This window comes from Eulemur rufifrons, chromosome 27 (genome assembly GCF_041146395.1).
Source record: "Eulemur rufifrons isolate Redbay chromosome 27, OSU_ERuf_1, whole genome shotgun sequence".
Taxonomy (NCBI): Eukaryota; Metazoa; Chordata; class Mammalia; order Primates; family Lemuridae; genus Eulemur; species Eulemur rufifrons.
Genome location: NC_091009.1, coordinates 20,775,630 through 20,794,749, shown reverse-complemented (window position 1 = coordinate 20,794,749; position 19,120 = coordinate 20,775,630). Strand labels below are relative to the sequence as shown.

The 19,120-nt window shown below is 36.7% G+C and overlaps 1 protein-coding gene across 2 annotated transcripts in view; it reads right to left on the bottom strand.

Annotated features, from left to right (window-relative positions):
- The window catches only part of USH2A (usherin), a 611,994-nt gene that overhangs the window by 433,681 nt on the left and 159,193 nt on the right, over nt 1-19,120 (bottom strand). The window contains exons 19-20 of one of the 2 annotated variants that reach the window (XM_069459264.1): nt 17,693-17,837; nt 2,216-2,446 (exon numbers count right to left, since the gene is read on the bottom strand). In XM_069459264.1, the coding sequence (XP_069315365.1) occupies nt 2,216-2,446; nt 17,693-17,837 (376 nt within the window). Of the gene's footprint in view, nt 1-934; nt 2,447-17,692; nt 17,838-19,120 lie in introns of those variants that run through there. The other variant, XM_069459265.1, reaches the window with a different exon arrangement.

Genomic DNA, 19,120 nt, shown 5'->3' with positions numbered 1-19,120 from the left:
TGAATCCTCATTTCCTCATGTACTATGAGGGTAAAAGTACTTAATTTAGAGGGTCGCAGAAGAATTGAATGAGAGCATATATCAGTAAAACAAACGTAGGATGCTCACTATACACTTACCTCTCTATTCAGAAAAGATGCGCATTCAAGGAAAGCCATTGAGTTCATTTGAAAAACCTGTCCTAGCTCATTAATTGGGTAAATTGAGTTAAGCCATGATCCAACTCAATAAAATTATTCAGCCAAACCTGGCAATTAAGCCAAAAGATCAGACCAATAACTTGATGTAGACCTCATTATTTGAAAAGTTAAAGGGAGCCTTCACAGTAAAGCCTTCACAGTAAAGCCAAGCTACCAATAAAAAGGCATCAGCACTGCCCCGGAACGTGTCTGAACGCAGAACTTCTCATTCTCCAGGAATCACCAAAGCTCCAGGGAGCAGTTCAAGCCAAAACTGTGATCTCCCTGCCTTGTCCTTCAAGTGATGTGTACGCCGAGCACATTTTCTGTGCAGCTGGAGGCTTTGTTATAGACAGAAGGATCCTGCTTAGCGAGACCAGTGTTTACAGCCTAACTTTTTTAAAGAGGAATTTGGAAAACTTCCCAGACACTGCATCTGCCCCGAGCCCTTGCACCTCAGAGTGTAAGGCCAGCAAGGGAGAGCGTGAGGATGACTAAATTTATTAACGGTGGACGGGCCACTCTATCTTTCATGGCAACAGCAGTAGGCGATCCCATCAAAACTCTGTCTGCTGGCCAGCCTGCAAATCCAAGCTGACATCCTTGCTATACCCAGCTGAACGGAAGCGGATGCTATTTCCTGGAAGAAACACATCGCAAGCCAAATGTCGGACCAGGGAGGCAGTTTCAATTTCCACTTGAGAAAAAGGTTTTACTATTACCCACGTGTTCCTTTTCATATACCTATTTTTTCCCCCTTTTAAGAATATACAGCAGAGTTGAGCATTTTAGGGGAGAGGAGCTCAATAGTGTGACTTCTAATACTCAGTGATGATTTTGATGTGCCGGGAGAGTAGTTAAGCATGCATTAATCTCAATATATCTCAGCTACAACATAATCATGATTCATTACAAACGTACATCAGCAGCCAGTCTCAACAGAAAGCAAACTATTTACTATTATAGGTGAAAATAAAACAAAAAATTTTTTTACAGCTCAAATTCCATTTCATTGTCCTCACATACGCAATATTTTAAAGACTAGCTATTTGCTCCAAAATGACTTTCTCATGGATTAAATGAATATCTTTATGAGTTTATGCAATAATATGTATCTTATACTTTGTAATTGTTTTTAATTGGAAAAGTGAAGTGTCATAAATAGCTACAGTTTTATACTGAAGTAGTGCTATTAGGAACTCTAATTCATGAAGGTCGTGGGACTTCCAGAATATTGTGGCACTAGTAAGGCCAGGAGTAGGGTAGGGGCAGTAAGGCACAGTTGTGTAATGCAGGGTCCAATTCTGTCTTTATTTAAAATTTTGGTATTTTTTGTGAATTTCTTACATTGATTTTCATTTGAAAAAAATGTTTCATTAAAATATGTACATGACCACTGAGTTTTTTAGTGCCTTTAAATTATATTCCTTAGGTAAGAGCCTCACTTGCTTTACCATAGTCCTGGCCCAGAGAAGTTACGTCTTCCCTGAAATTAGTTTTTCCCATAATGCTCTCCACAGAACATGAGATATTAATAGCTGTTATACTAAAAAGAAAAAAAAAAAAACAGAAAAAGAAAAAAATACCTGTTAGGCATGCTTATCTAAACAAAGGTAAATAGCTTTCTTATAATTCTTTTTAGAAGTTTTAATAACATGACGTACAATGAGACTCTCCAATAGCACAGAACATTTCTCAAACTCATTTGCCCACAGAACACGGTGAGGAATATTTGGAGGAGTGTGTTCTGGTGACTGGTGTCTGAGAACCATCTCCAGCACATACTTTGATCCAATAAGGCTGCCTCTCCACCTTTTTTTTTTTTTTTCCCCATTCTTTCTTTCACTTACCGCACTTGTTTCTTTTCCAGAATACTAAAAAGATGGACATGTTGACACAATCAGGCTACAGCTGTAAAAGGGCTGAATTAGTATTTCTATAAATAGGTAAAAGTTCATTGCAAAGGGATATCAAAATAACAGAAAACACCTTGGGGCTTAGAGCCTCTTAAATAAAGCAATGTCAAACACACTTACCGGTAAAGTCCGTATCGACTGGGTGAGTGGAGCTGGGAAATTTACAGTACCCATTTCCTACGAAGCGCATTCCTTTCATCACTGTGGCCATCAGAGCTGGTAGAGATGACTCTCTCCTCTCGAGCTGATATATAGGAGAGGGTCCATTTGGTTCTTCAGGTGGAAACCACCTAAGATGGATCGCTGTGCTGTTGATTGCTTTAACCAGTGGAGGCCTCAGGTGGACTGGTGCTGAAGATTAGAAAACACCTGTTAACACCCCAGAATTTGGTTTCTATCCCTAGACACAGACATTCACACATACGTACATGTGCACTTGTATATATCACACTCAGAATCAAATCAGTTGTGGTCACAAGTATCTATATGGTTCTAGGAACTGAAACCACAACACAGAGTTTATCGTAAATGGGATTGAAAAAAAATTAAATGACTAGCAAATATTTAACACAAAACATTCACAATTAATTTTTTTCTTGGAAATAATTTCTCTGTTCTTTTTTACTAAATGACAGATATTATACATTATAGTAACTGCTGTTGGTGCCCCACCGAGAGTCCCTTTACCAAGCAGGCACCCCAGGGCCTCAGCTTCTGTGCATGTTAGCCTCTGATGGCTCATGGCTGCCCCTTCTTTAGAGAATTTCCGTTGGCTGAGTGAGAACTGCCCCACCCAAGACCTGCATCCCCCAGCGAATCCTGCAGCCAATGACTAGAGCTGACCCCAAAAGCCAGAGCCCCTTGTCTTAAAATGACATTGACTCAGTGCTGCAATTCACAGAGGCAGGTAATGGAAATGATTGAAAAGGGCTAGTTGGGGAGATAAGAGGGAGTATGGGGTTGAAGAACTGGGCAGGGGTGAATGGTCACTAATTCATGCCAACCGATGGGTAACACAGGAATGATTACACAAAGTTGTCAGATCTTTTAGTTTGTTCTTGTTTTTTAAGTCAGAAAGCCATTTTATAAAGACTTTATTTTTATTTTATTTTTTTAGAGAGGTCTACACTATGTTACCCAGGCTGGAGTACAGTGGCTATTCACAGGTGTGATCATAGTGTGCTACAATTTCAAACTCCTGGGCTCAAGTGATCCTCCTGCCTCAACCTCCTGAGTAGCTGGGACTACAGGTGCATGCCACCGTGCCCAGGAGACTTGATTTTTAGAGCAATTTTAGTTTTACAACAAAATTGAGAGGAAGGTATAGAGTTTTGCCCTATCTCCCATGCCCCCACCCATGCATACTGTCTCCCATTATCAACATCCAGCACCCAAGTCATTCATTTGTTGCAATTGATGGACCTGCATTGACACATCATTATTATCCAACGTTCATAGTTTACATTGGGGCTCAGTCATAGTGTTGTACATTCTCTAGGTTTGGATAAATGTATAGCGACGTAAATTCAACATCATAGTATCATACAGAGAATTTTCACTGCCCCAAACATCCTCTGTGCTCTACTTATTCATCCCTCCCTCCCCACAACCTCAGTCAACCACTGATCTTTTTACTTTATCTGAAGTTCTGTCTCTTCCAGAATGTCATATAATTGGAATCATACAGTATGTACCCTTTTCAGATTGGCTCCCTTAACTGAATGGTATGCTAAGTTTCTTCCATGACTTTTCAGCATGTGATAGCTCATTTCTCTTTAGCGCTGAATAGTACTCCCTTGACTGGATGCACCAGTTTACTTATCCATTTCTCTACTGAAGAATATCTTGATTGCCTCCAAGTTTTGGCAATTATGAATAAAGCTGCTGTAAACATGTGTGTGCACGTTTTCGTGCAGATGTAAGTCTTCAGTTCCTTTGGGTAAATACGAAGAAGTATGATTGCTGGATTGTATGGTACGAGCATTTTCGGTTCTGTAAGAAACTGTCAAACTGTCTTTCAAAGTGGCTATGCCATTGGCATTCCCACTAGCAATGAAAGAAAATTCCTGTCACTCTACATTCTCACCAGCATTTGATGTCAGCATTCCAGATTTTGGCTGTTCTAATGGATGTTTAGTTACATTGCCCTGATGACATAGGATGTAGGTCATATTTTCATTTGCTTATAGGTCAGAAAGTCATTTGTATATGTAATTTTTTTTTATCTTTAAAGCTTAGAAACTAATTTAAATTAAAACATACAAACAAGCAAAAACCACTCTGAAAGCCAAACAGAGCATCAGCACAAAGGAACAAGCCTGTGAGTTCAGTAGTTTACAAACAAATGCTCCAGGCACTGAGCTCCAGGCAGCCTCTCCGGCACTGAAGTAGCAGAGAGCACCTTGGCCCTTAAGTGGCCATAGCACCAGCAGTGGCCTGTGCCCTCTCATCCACTGGGGCCTTCACACGCTTTGAGGCACTAGGACATTGGCAATTCTACAAAGATTAAGATTTTCCCTATAATCTGCTAGGAAAAAAGGGATCAGAGTAACAACTGAATTATTGAAAATGAAGGTTTCTTTTGGTTTGATTTTTTTTCTTAAACAATTGAGTTCGTGGGCTAAGATTCATTCCCACTCTAAGTGTGCCAGCTGGATTGGGAGGTGAAAGTGAAGAAGGGAACAAATGTCATAATCACCAAGCCTATTTATTAAGGGTCAAAACTAAGGCTGTGGACTTTTAAATTACACCCGTGTTAACACACAGCCTTACATAAACACAATGTCATCACCTGTTTAAATCAACATAAATCAAAATGATGTGAGTATAAGAATTGAAGCCCTTAAGCCAGGAAAGGAAATTCACCCTAAAACATCTTAGAAGAATTACTCTTTGTTACTTTTTAGACCTCGGCCAGTGTTCCAAAGAGAAACAGTTAGTTGTGATTCTATTTTAACTTTTGGTAAAGAAGAAAAGCCACTGAGCAAAAAGTTCATCAACTTAGAAAGATAATTACCAACTCTGTTCATCTTCTGCCACTGCACCCCATGTGATATTTTTATTTTTATATATGTATGCATCTGTAAATTATATGCCTGATTTCTCTCAGTATCCTTTGCCAAATATCAGCTAAATGGTGTGTTCTCAGAGATTTTGTTCTACAAGCTATGACCCCACTACAAAATAATCCAAGACAAAATAAAAGGCTAAGCCATCCAGAAATTTCTTCTCCCAGTAAAGCCTCTCTTCAGAGTTCAGAGTTCCATGTTTGTATTAAAATTGCAGCAGGCCATTCTTGGCCTTGATCTTCACCAGGAAAGGAGAGCTGCCAAAGAGTTTTCAGTCCTGGGCTCAGGGAAGCTATGGAGAACCAATTACATCATTTTTTAGTGTCTAAAATTTGCTTCTTAGAAGCACAAGGAAAGGAATTTTGAGTCCTTCTGTTACGTTTTCTCTATTCCACTTAAGATCCCCTAGTGTTCTGGAACACAGAGACCTGAACATTTTAGTTTGAAAAATATGCATACCCTCTAGCTTAGTAAAGTCCAATAGAACTTTCTCCAAGGAAGGAAATGTTCTAGCCACTAGCCACGTATGACTACTGATCACTTAAAATATGGCCAGAGAGGCTGAGAAAAGGTTTTAAATTTTACTTAATTTTAACTAATTATATTTTAAATTTCAACAGCCACGTATGACTCATGACTACCATATTGGACAGGACAGGTCTAGATAAAGAGAATCATAAATTACACATATTTGGTGTGCTGAGAATAGGATTTCCATTTTAACCAAATGTTTAGAGGATATAAAAATAAGCCTCCTATACTTCTTAATAACTGAAGCATTTCACTGCTGTTTAAAAGCAGCCTCTTGCTTAAGGTCCCATTTGTTTGGCATTTGATACATCTCTACTTTACTCCAACCACCCAACTGAATGGAGATAATGATGAAGTTTTGCACTACAACAGAATTCTGAATCCTTTCCCCTTTGATAACATAATCCAAAATCACTTCTTAATCAGGAATATTAATTAAGAGTCAAAGTCAAACAAAACAAAAGGAATTCCAACAACTCTGGACAACTCCTAAAAGAGAGAGTGCAAAATTTTTGTTTTAATTTGGCAAAGTGATGATAATCAATAAAGAAACTGTTATATTGAGAGCCCACTAAAATTAATGATGATTGTTTAAACTCCAACAAGTAGTAGAGCGCTTCTTGATTCATAGAGGAATTGTTCTATCAAGCAATTAGACTATTATTAGGAAGTCAGTTGCTGGGAATGAATAGAACTAGTGCATCTTTTTTTATTCTTGGGCTTTAAGAAAAACCTTCCAGCAGGGGTGTTGTACAGTTTCAAATGGAGTAGTCAACCAAGCCAGTCTGAAAGGGTGAACACCCTACTGAGTCAATCTTTTCAGAGTTCCTCTAAGACCAGAAGGGGGAATAGGTCAAGTTGTCAATCAATTAAACTAGACTAGTCACATGCACATACAAGTAGAATGGTGAGAAGAAAAACAGATTCTCTTGAACTGTTAAGCACGTGCTACACACACAATCACTAAGAGATTGAGGTGATGAAAAATTATTTATCAGATTATTAAAGCGAAGGCTTTATAGGTATAAATAAACATGGTCTGTAAAGCTTTCTTAATTATTGAATACAAAACAGTAAATTAAGAGACAACATATAACAATGGAACGGACTTGGAATACTTTTAGAAATTATATTTCACTTTGTCTAGCTGTGTGATTTAAGAAAAATCACTTAAAACTTCCATCTGCTTCAGTTTTCCCATCTACGATACGAGGATAAATTTTCAGTGAAATACTTTGACAACAACTGCTCCTACAACAATATACATAATGGTTTTAGGTTTTATAAACCAAATTTCTATACCAATACAAGGCACTATTATTACTAGCCAATAATGTATCTTTCAAATTATACATTATGAAAGGATACAATTCATTTGCATTCAAAATCTATCTGTATTTACTTAGAAAATCCTCTTGTAAGTATAAAAATGATCTTTAATATCCATCATTTCAAAGAATAACATACAGTCTGTTTTCACTTGGAATAAAATTACAATGTTCTTGTATTTTTTCAATAGCACTGTAATCCAATTTCTAGTCCATCTCTTGTATTTGTAAGTATTCCTTTATACTATACACTCTTCTTTATGCAGCATTTATTACTTTGTAATATAATTAATAGTATATCACAATGAATAAATTTACACTTGCAAAATTTATGTACTGTGGAGTTTTGAGCATCCTAAGATAAGAACTGAAAACTGAGCAAAAGCTCTCGCTGATGCATGGATCTTTAAAATTGAATCTCTTCATTTGCTTTCAAGGAAGAATTTGTTGTCTGTGAAGACTGTATGGCTGTGTCAGTATCTTAAAACATCAACTTTCTATTACACAGACAGGAATCTAAGAATAAACAGCTTTCCTATGTTTCAGGGGTGTGTGGAGAGCAGACTACATCATAAGACATCCTTAGCCACCTTGGTCAACAGAAAATGCTTTTGACTTTTTCACAAAGATGCAAACCTAAGCCAGTAAATACAATTTTCCAAACACTGCTAGGGCCGAAACACTTGCAAAAGGACACTAAGACTAGGACACAAACTAGAAGTCCAGGTTATAAAGCCATGATTTCCCAGCTGCATCTGCCCTGCTATCACTGCTCACAAATGTCCAGAAGAGGAAAGGATTCTCCCCCAAAACTATCAAGGATGACTCAATGTTATCTTGTTGGCTCTGACTAGGGATAAAAAAGAACACAATATATTCTGCCACTTCTTTGTTTACTTGTCACCTTCAGGAGGATATGTATTGAAGTACTGACCCGGAAAGGAGAAAATTTAGGTTCTAGATTGGCTCTTTAAGTCCCTAATTATGGAACCTTGGCTATTCCATTATTTGGTCTCTCTATTCTTCAGTTACCTCATTTGTTAAAGAATGACAGGCCTGATTATGTCTAGGATCTTTTCCAGTTTCAACATTCCTTGATTGCCTAAAGCAGTGCTTCTCAATTCGCAACTCACGAAAGGGTAACAAGACATACTGATCCACTCAGCCCTCAAGGGAGCCAGAAAGAGCCCCTCAGCTTACCCCCTTTAGCTCTCAGCCACCCTGTTTCTTTACCCCAGCATGACGTACAAATATTGTAATTTTTCTATGTGTCCTATGACATAAAGAAAGGCTAGAAAGCACTGCTGTTGGAGAAGTTCAGTGAACATGGGAAACAATTAACCAGGTATCATTCTAGTGATCACAATAATTTGCACAGAACTAGCATCCTACACATGAAGAGAGAAGAGGATCCATTATTTCCGGACTGCACATATAGCAGCAATGATGACAGCAACCACCATTCCCTAAAGTCCACCATTAATAAAAGGCAGTTGCTTGGACTGTAATTATGGCATCCTTGCTACCCAAACTTGAAGCTTTTATGGGGCTTATGCAATTAACTACTTAAATGCATCGTAACACTTGCTTCTCTGACAGCAAAGTATTGATTTTTTAATCATTTTCAAGTCTCCTCCAGTACAAATAAATGTACTACAGTTACAGTTAATGCACTGTGTACATGCATTAAATGCTGGTGTGACACAATTTATTATTTTGTGATATATAGAATTGAAAGCTGGCTTTTCCGAAAGTAGCATCACTGATCTAACATCAGTGTGGAAACTATCATTGTCCTTGATCCTCCAAATTCTCTAACTTCAAAAAGCTAGAGACCTCCTTTAATAGGATACTTAGGCTTTAAATAAAAAGGAGGGGAGTGCTGAATATAAATCTTTTATATATGTCAGTGTGGGAGAAAATTTAAAATAGTCTCACAGAGAAGATACAGTTTATATTTTCCTAAAGGTGTCACTGTGGGACCTGTAGCAACTTTGTTCAGATGAATTTTTGCCTATTTAATTTCTTTCCTTGCAGTTTTTTTAGGGCACATCTGTCAAAATATTTTGTGTACTAGAGCCTCTCCGATTCAGTTAGTGCTTTTAGATATTTTGATTGTGTTGTTTTAATGGCTTGCTATAGGACACATAGTATATTGTAAAGCTGAGATTGTATATGAAAAATATGATTTTTTTACATGCCATTTCTGCATACCAAAAAGGCCATTAAAGTCACGTATCTAAATGCAGACCTGGCCACAGAAGCCATTACACCTCTCACAAACAAGCCTTTTTTGTGGGCACATCCACACACTCAAAATTAAAGTTGGTGAGTAAAAAGCAGTTAATTTTGTTTTGTTAGAAATAATATCATTTTAGTTTTAGCATCTAAGACAGATGCCAGCATTTCACTCTGAACAGATGGTAATTCCATCTAATAGTGCATCTCTGTATTAGTAAGGTCTGTTGTGTATACAAACAGTAATAAACACTAGGTAAGGATCAAAATAAATTTTAATTGTTGACATTAAATTCTGGCAGCCACAGTTCTAAGGCTGCAATATTCCTTTTTCAAGTCTGTCAGATTTACTAATGCTGCAAAAGCTTTTCCGAAAGCTGCCAGATCCCAGTTCCAATAAAAATATGTTTGCACACTACCAGTTACTGGTGTTCAACCAGGATACCTGTTTTCACACCCAGAAATAATTCTTCAAGGATGACATGGAATTGGTTCTGCTATCTATGTAATGATCAGCCAGTGCTACATTTCAAATGCTCGGGAAGGACTGAACATTTAATTAAGTTAGTATACAATGTTACCTCCAATTGTTACATTGGGGGTCATGGTATTATCAGAGCCAGTTTCTCACCCTGCAAAGTAAAGATCTTTCATGCAACAAATTTTATTCTATTTGCAAAGTGGGGCATTCCAGAACTGCTCTGAAAGTGACATCACCCTTTCATTTTGTTTGTTTTGCTGGAGTCTGAAGGATTTCCCTGACAATCACAGCTATCCTCAGCTGTGCTTTTCTATAGGCTTGCTGCGGATCAAGTGTGCCAACAAGCACCAATTTGGTTCTCATAATGCCTCCCGCAATCTGGTATTACAAGTAGTAGCCCCTATTTATTTTGAGAAGCTGCCAGGAGAAAAAAAAAAATCATAAAAAAAATAGTTTGGCATTCAGGTGACTGTTCAATAACAAACATGCTTTGCAATCATATTTCTTTAAAAAAATAGATGTATTTTTTTTTAATCATGAAAAATATATTGCTTCCACCATATGGGACAACCAACGACTCACCAACCGATTTAAGATGCAGCATATTGAGCTGACCATATGTTACAGTGCTGTTGAATGGCTGAGTGATTCATGCCCGTCACATTCTAGTATATCAATTAAAGCTCCTTGAAGTCTGCATGATTTGTGTCTCTGTTATTAAACCCTGCTAATTCATCCCACTTACACATCTGTTATAAATCTCTAGGAGTGCTGCATGATTCATGGCAATCTGTGAGCATGCTACAGCAAATTCTTCTCCTTGTAATTAACAGTAAATTGTTTTACTGCCATGCAATGAATTTTTCAGTTATATTGCAAATGAACTCCTAAATGTGCGGTTCTTTCCTAAGAACTGACTTATATCATTAGGCAATTAAAAAGTATTGCTTTGAACCAAAAGCTTTTAATCAAGAGAAATATAACTTAAACATTGCTTAAGAGCCATGGAAATTCGACATGTTGGTTACAAGTGTAAAATAATTTCTGGTGAAAGAGCAAAACAAACAAACAAAAAACCTTCGCTGTACTCAGGATTTCGCTGATGCGAAGACGCAAGAATTGCTGCCTGAAAACACTTGGTGAAACAAGTTTTTGCACAGATACTGTTAATCTTAGAAGTTACTTAAGTCATCTGTCATTACTAAATTTCTCAGACTGCTTTACACTTCTCTAATTGTAAAACAGTGCCTTTATGCTTGAAATAAATAATTGGATAATTAGCCAAGTTGAATCATCAGAGGATTCCAGGGCTGTTCAAGTGTTCTTGTCAAAGGTGAAGCAAATTCATTTCAGCTTGCCTCTGCAGCTCTTCGAAGAGGCTTTGATTTTTTTCCCCACTTTCTTGGCAGCAGCCTCAGATTCATGAGTCCATACATCAAGTCAGTAGTTTAACAACAAATGGAATTAAATTCAAAGAAGGGAAACTAATTGAAGGACAGCAACAAAAGTGTTTGGTAATGTGCTTTTTAATATGGCATGCCACATTTGCATGATAATTTTTCCTTTTTAGCATGGAGCCGAAAGTGACTAGCTTAATGAGGGATTATTCAAGACAGGAACGAACAAAATGCATTCATAACTAAGAACAAAGATTGTATTATGAAACGAAAACAGGCAACCTCAGAGAAGTAACTGGATGATTGGTTTATGCATTATGAATAAAAAGGTAGAAAAATATTTATATTAGTATTCACTAATGACTATATATACAAGATTGTTGTAATTAAAATTATAAATTAACATATTAAGAGAGCTTGTTTAATCACTCTGGCTCCTATTCACAATGAAAAGACTTATGTACCTGCATGCAAAACAATGTGTGTTTTCAACCCAGCAGCAAGCAGCCTATACATTTCACTTTGGATTCAGAAAGAAAACTTAATGCACCACTAATTACTTTCTTAATGTAAGATGGGCACTTCTAAGCTTGCAGTATGGAGGTCAATTTATGACAGGCAAAGGAAATATCACATTGTTCCTTCAGGAACAGAACTCCAAAAGGAATTTCCCATAAGAAAGGTTTAAACTGGACTCAATTTGCAAAGGGTAGAAATGCACAAATTCCCTAGATTAAAAAGATGATCTTTAAAACATGTATATCAAGGATTTTAAGAGGGGCCCGTCCATCAAGACATTATTCTCGTGCACCCAGAAGCAACTCCAAAGGCATCAATAACACTGCTTGAAGATTTTGCCGTGGAGAGAGAGATGCAGCTGTCCCTGAGAGAATACCTGTCTCAAACCAGTTCTCAAACTTTGTCACAGGCACCAACACCAACAAAGTAGCAATGCAATATTCTGCGTGAAATCTACCCATTCTAATCATATATTTAATTGAAAATATATTTAAAACAAGAGAGAGACCAATTATAATTCCCAAGCTTTTTAATGAAACAGCCAGATAAATCTTTACAAGCACCTTTTTGATTTTTGCGACGGAGATTTAAGGAGACAACGTTATCTTTTCATGATTCAATGCTTCTAAAAGGCGAATTACTATATCTAATTTGTGATGCTCCTTTTCAAAATTTTTGAATGGTTGCTGGTCTCTTTTGAGCTCTGATAATGAGCTTGTATCATTACGTGAGACTTAAGAGTTAAATTTCCCACAAATCCATTGGAAATCACTGGAATAATATATACCCTACGAACAGAGCAGGAAGAATCAAAAAACTTCAAGTCCACTTTTCTTTCTTTCCTACAACAAACTTGTTGACCAGTCAAAAGGATTCTCCTTCTCATTGTTTATTTCTATGCATTCTATCTAGATGTTTAATCTTGGGAAAATTTTAGAAAAACACTTACTCATCTACCAAATAAGCAGGTAACAAGGATATTGGATTTATAATTGGTGGGTTTTCCTATGCATTCAAATAAAAACAAATAAGTTCATTTTCACTGGTCTGAAGACCCCTAAAAATGATGCATTTTATAATAAATCAAACTGCAAGCAAAAATTATTTTCCCATACTTTTGTCATGTAAGTGACCTTATTTTCTGCTTGGCAGATGAAGAGTCAGATAGTTCTGGCAAAATATATTAGGGGTTTAGGAAATAAACATTTTTTTTCCAGAAAAACACTAAAATTTTTCCTTCAGAAAAGAAATAGTTTTACATGGAAACAGAAGGTAAGGCAATTTTCTTAAAAAATTAGAAATTGGGTAGAAGGAACAGTTTGGCAAAGAATAAAGAATCACACATTTGAAATTTCCCATTATGTCTTCTGCCACTGCTCAAGCCCTTATGTTCCAGCTTCTGCTTCAACCATGCTAATTAGAACGCTCCCCGGAGGGTCACCAGGGACCCCCATGTCTGTTTTAGCTCACATTTCTCTTGCTTTCTCTATGCTATACGACCCACCAACAACATTCCCCTTCTAAAATTCTCTCTTCTCTTGACTTTTCTGCTACTCCTCCCTCTCAGTTCTTTTCCTAATTCTGACCATTTCTCTGTTCCTTCTCCTTTCTTCCAAAATATAAGCATTCACTGAGATAGTCTCTGGACTTTTACATTTGTATTACAATTTTGTAATTTGTATTTGTATCACAAAGTTTGTAAAACAGATATAGAAGTCCAAAGAGAACATCTCACTGATTCATTACCATATATAGCTTTAGCTCCCATCTGTATGCAGATGATCGCAAAGCCTGCATCATTTTTAAGCTTCAGATTTGCATTTTCTGCTGCTGGCTGGTTCTAATCGTCATGGATATGTTTCTATCAAGTGATCAAACTTAAACTCATAGGTTTATTTCTCCCTTATGTTCTTTCTTCATCTTTCCCATTTTATTTAATGGCACCACCATGGTCTACAATATTTACTATCCTTGTCAATTCTTTCCTCTTTTTAACTTCTGAGTCTCTCCTCATTGAAGCCACTCCATTCCCTTCTTTCGATCTTCATTTCTACTCATCTAAGTTACTCCTTCATTGCCTCCTAAATATTAACACCAGACTCTATTTACACCCTGTCTTCTAATCTATTGTATACTCTACTGCCAGAGAAGTCTTCATAAATCTCAGCTTTCACCGCACCAGTACCTGAAACAATGCCAGCCTCTAAAACAGTGACTAGCACATTACCATGTGCTCAATCAATACCTGCAAAAGTCTTTACCAGTCCTTCATACTTTATCTCAAATGTCATTTAATGAGATAATTTCCCAATCTCCCAACTCAGTCATCTATCCTGTTTTCTGAATTCCCATAGCTTTCCTTTTACCTTTCTCACAGCCCTTAGCACCTGCTCCCATGTTGTTAATCCTACCTGTTAGATGTCAACTCCTTAACCCAAACACTGTGTATGAATTACCTTTGAATCCTCCATAGGGATTTAAATAGTAAACCCTCAATAGATGCTTCTGAATTGAGCATTTAAAATAAAATGTGGTAACAATGTGCTTATGGCATATTATTAACTACATTGTAAACAACAAATTTGAAATTTATGGTTTTTGAGCAAAGTTTTGAAATGCACATCAAAACTCTGAATGACATACTTCTTACAGAAATAAGATGATGCTTTCAGGTTTTAAACCTTTCTAAAGTTTATTTTCACAATGCAATCCTTAGTTTTAGAACTCTACCTTGTTGCACATATGTTATAATAATGTTATAAAATCAAAATTGTAAAATAAACTCTTCTTGATTTTGGTAACATTAGATTCCATAACATTTACACTGTGATTGATAAAAGTGTTGTATAATATTATGACAAAAATCAGGATAAGATTTATTGAGAATTGACTCTATGATCGATACTGCTTTAAATACCTTACATATGTTAACTCTAATCTTCATACTAATGCTACAAAATAAATTATCCTTATTTATAAATTGGAAAACTAAGACACAGAGGTTACCTAATATACCCAAGGTCACACAGCTATTAATAGTACATGGCATAGCCCAAATTCAAACCCTGGTATTCTGGCTAATAATTTTTTCCCTTAAGTATATGAATAAACTCTTTATTTTAACAAGTCAACTAACTTTCCCATCTCATGGCTTTTGAAGAATATGAGAAGTTTCCAAGCTCTATTTTTCAAGGATAAAAAGGGTAGAGAGAGAGGCCGGGCACGGTGGCTCACACCTGTAATCCTAGCACTCTGGGAGGCAGAGGCGGGAGGATCGTTTGAGCTTAGGAGTTCGAGACCAGCCTGAGCAAGAGCGAGACCCCCGTCTCTACTAAAAATAGAAAGAAATTAGATGGACAACTAAAAATATATGTAGATAAAATTATCCAGGCATAGTGGCTCATGCCTGTAGTCCCAGCTACTCAGGAGGCTGAGACAGGAGAATCGCTTAAGCCCAGGAGTTTGAGGTTGCTGTGAGCTAGGCTGACGCCATGGCACTCTAGCCCAGGCAACAGAGTGAGACTCTGTCTCAAAAAAAAAAAGGGGGGGGGGGGGGGCAGAGAGAGGAATCAGAGGGCTTTGGTTATTTTTACTCCACAGTCCTACTAGCAGACAGAAGTGGCCTTAAGCCTCCTCAACAGTAACTACAGTGAGAGCCGCACAGAACACTCAGGTGCACTGTCTTCTATGCAACCAGAACTCACGGCTGCATCCAGCGAGGATACTATTAATATTAGCATAGGTGTTATCATTAAGGTATAGAGGGGGGACATTCTGTTTTTAGACATTTTTCCTGCTTATCTCTCTCCACCTCCAGGATCCAGCTAGTCTACAGGGACAAGTATGTCTCCCTTCAATTTCTTTAGTTCGTTTATATCTACGAAAAGACAGACTAGATCTCATCTGGAGGAACCGTTCTAATCAGGCGCTATTGCACACGAGGTGCAGATGGGAGGTTCTGTGACATGCAGCCTGAGGGAGAAAAGACTTGGGTGAACATATTGTTATCGAAAAGCTGTTGGAAGCGATGTCATAAACAAGACATATTTGACTGATGACACCCCCCCCCATGGATGTAGAATAAGAATGTTGAGTAGAAGCTGCTGGGAGATATATTCAATCAACATAAGAAACTTTTTATTTATTTGATTTTTATTTAAACAGATGTAGGGGCTTGCAAGTGGTTTTTTGTTACATGGCTGAATTGCATAGTAGGGAAATCTAGGCTTTTAATAAACCCCTCACCTGAATAGTGTACATTATACCCAATAGGTAATTTTGCACAAAAGAGGGGTCTAAAGATGGTACAGATTTGTCTGAGAGGTAGTAGTATTCCTATCACTGATGGTATCAGACATAGGTTAGACAAACACTTGGCGGGAATATTATGAAGACTATATTAATATTGGCTGCATGGGCACACGAGAAGACTGTTAAATGTTTTACAGTCCTGAGAAAACAAGATTCCAGTTCTGCTCAGTCACATGCCTGGGGTCCCTCTGCCCTCCGTTATACCTCAGGGCAATCTCCAGCTTGTAAGACTCATTCCTCTTTTCATTTTTGTTCTCTAGTCTCAAACTCTATCATTTTATTTTCTAAAGGAGACAGAGTTCTCTGTTATCTATATTCAGTTGCTTTAGTTTGTTAACCCTTTAATAATATAGTACATCAAAAATAATAGACAGTTTTATAGGAGAACAGTGTTCTGTACAAGCTAGGCACTTCATGAATGTATGCATACATCGGAAATACATAAAAACAAAGAGTTTAGTCATAGAAATAAGAAATCATAATTTCTTAGAATTTCGGAGTTGTTTGCATTGATGAAAAATTTAAAGAAACAAAATTACATGGATGAGATCATTTGAGCTAAACAAGTTTTTCCAGAACCAGGAAAAAAAAAAAAAAAACCCTACCGAATTGAACCTATTAATCATAGGATGAAGACACTAGGGAGGATGTCTAGGAAATATTTTTAAAGATAAATACGTTTTTCACAATATCTGTAACTCATCTAGGAATCTCTTAACTTCCTTACATCTAGACATTTTTTTAAAGAGCATCGGAAAACGAGGCCTTGTTGTATTGCTGAAAGAAAATCACCTATCTGAGAATACACTAAATGCTAAGTCATTGCATTATATAGGTCTTAATAATATATATAATCAGGTTTGAATAAATGTAGTTAGTTCTAAGTGAGGCAAGCAAAAGTTATACGAGCTATTTCCTACTAAGATTATCCTATTTTTGTAGAGACACGGTCTCATTCTGTTTCTTAGGTAGTGGTGTCGCCATAGCTAACCTTAAACTCCTGGACTCAAGCGATCCTCCTGCCTCCTGAGTAGCAAGGACTATAGGCACATACCACCATGCCTGGATAATTAAAAAAAATTTTTTTTTCTCTTTTTAGAGATGGGGTCTCACTATGTTGCCCAGGTTAGTCTTGAATTTCTGGCCTCAAGTAATCCTCCCAGCTTGGTCTCCCAAAGCACTGGGATTACAGGTGTGAGCCACCATGCCTGACCCTAAGATTATACTTCCTAGCTATTCTTTTATTTAAATTCTATAAACCTGAGAGCTTCTTATTAAGTATAAATAAAACAGTAAGTAAACAACTGCCTATCCAATAAAGGCCAAACATCAGGACAACACAGTAATTCTGGGGTGTTCCCATGAGACAAGAGTGGGGAGACCCAACCCCACATAAAAAGTCAGGACTTATGGAAGAGGTATCCTAAGTCCTCATAAGAAGCCGCCTAAATTTGTCAGGACACTGCTAGGACATAGGTTGATGGCTAAGCCCTGGAGTCATTTATTTCTTATTATGACACAGTTCCAATCCATAGCTCCTTATAAGTTTAATTTTTTGTTATTGTTTTAAAATGTCAAGGTAGGTAGAAATCAGGGTTAGGGAGGGCTCAGGAGAAAACAGAAAAGAAAAATATTAAGTCCCAAGTAGAAATGGTGTTGAGTCTTTCAGGCATTTGTTTTTAAATACACAACAAAATTTTTCACATGCATTAAAACTTGCTTACCTGCTGCTAAAGTTCGTCCTGCTCCCGAAGCACTGGTTACACAACCAATAGAATTGCAGAGAGAAATAGTAAACTTGTACATCCTATATGGTTTCAGTCCTTCTACAACATAAGACAGTTCTTGAGGTTCAGCAGTGTGCAACAGCTTCAAGGTGTAAAAAAAAAAAAAAAAAAAGAAAAGAAAAAGAAATCAGATAATAGATAATCAGTGTGAAAAATATCACCTTGGAAGTCAAAGTTCTATGGATTCAGACAGAGGGAATTATTGCCAACCACTATTAGGAAAAGGGATTTTTTTTTTTTTTTTGAAGAGTCTCGACAAGCCAGGATTTAATTGATAATTGTACAATCACACTGTTTTATGAGGTAATAATCCAGTTCCTGAGTGGATAAATGAGAAAACCAAGTTATTGCCTCATAAAGCAGCATGGTGGTATGGTTATTGTCACCAATGGTAGCGATAAAGATGGTGACACTGTCATTGTTACCATGAAAAAGTCCAAACAAAACCATGGGACTTGGCCAAAAGTAAGCCAGTGCAACAATGCACATGCGATTTCACGGTGCTAGAACAGAAAGATGTCACTATGTTAAGTCAATCCTATCATTTTCTTTAAAAAAAAAAAAAAAGCTCCAGAAGAAAAAGGGGGAAAAATTAAACATATGACTGAGTATCCACATGATGTCAATTCCCATTTCTCTTTCTTATACAAATAAGCATATACATATTAGATCAAACATTTGCATTTTTTGAACTATTGTTTTTATCGTATAATTTCAAATGAAAATAGCAGATTTGAGCAAAGACGACTGAGAGGAGCTCTGAAGTCCATAAACAAGTAATTAAACAATCAACACTAACACTCAGTTCTGTCATTATAACTGGAATTGATCAAAAGCAAACATGCAAATTTGCTTAGGCCGTGGTACAAAGGCCACTAGAAATTATATTTAGAAAAAAAGTCACTAAAGCAGAGAGTATAATATTAACAATCAGTACAAAACTATTTTTAGGGCCATTGATATACATTCATATAAAATAATCTTCCATAAAAGTCAATAAAGATAAATGTAAAGTTTAGTAACATTTGGAGTAATTTTACAAATATTTTCTCCTTAGGGGTATAATAAAATTAATTGGGAATATTTGCCTAAGTAATGACTTTAAACTTCCATAACCTAAGTGAGTAGCTCTAAACGCATTGTGGTTGGAATATAGGTTGTAGTGTTTAGATAACATTGTTGAGGAATAAAGGTGGTTTTAAAGATTCTAAAAATTTCAAAATAATTCAAAACTTTTGTGCCATTTCCTTGTAACTGCATTTAGAAATCAGAAAAACAATACCTAATTATTAATTTTTTATTTTTCTAATTCTAAAATGGTTATTAAATTGTTGAAGACAAACTTTTCTGTACAATGTGATTTAA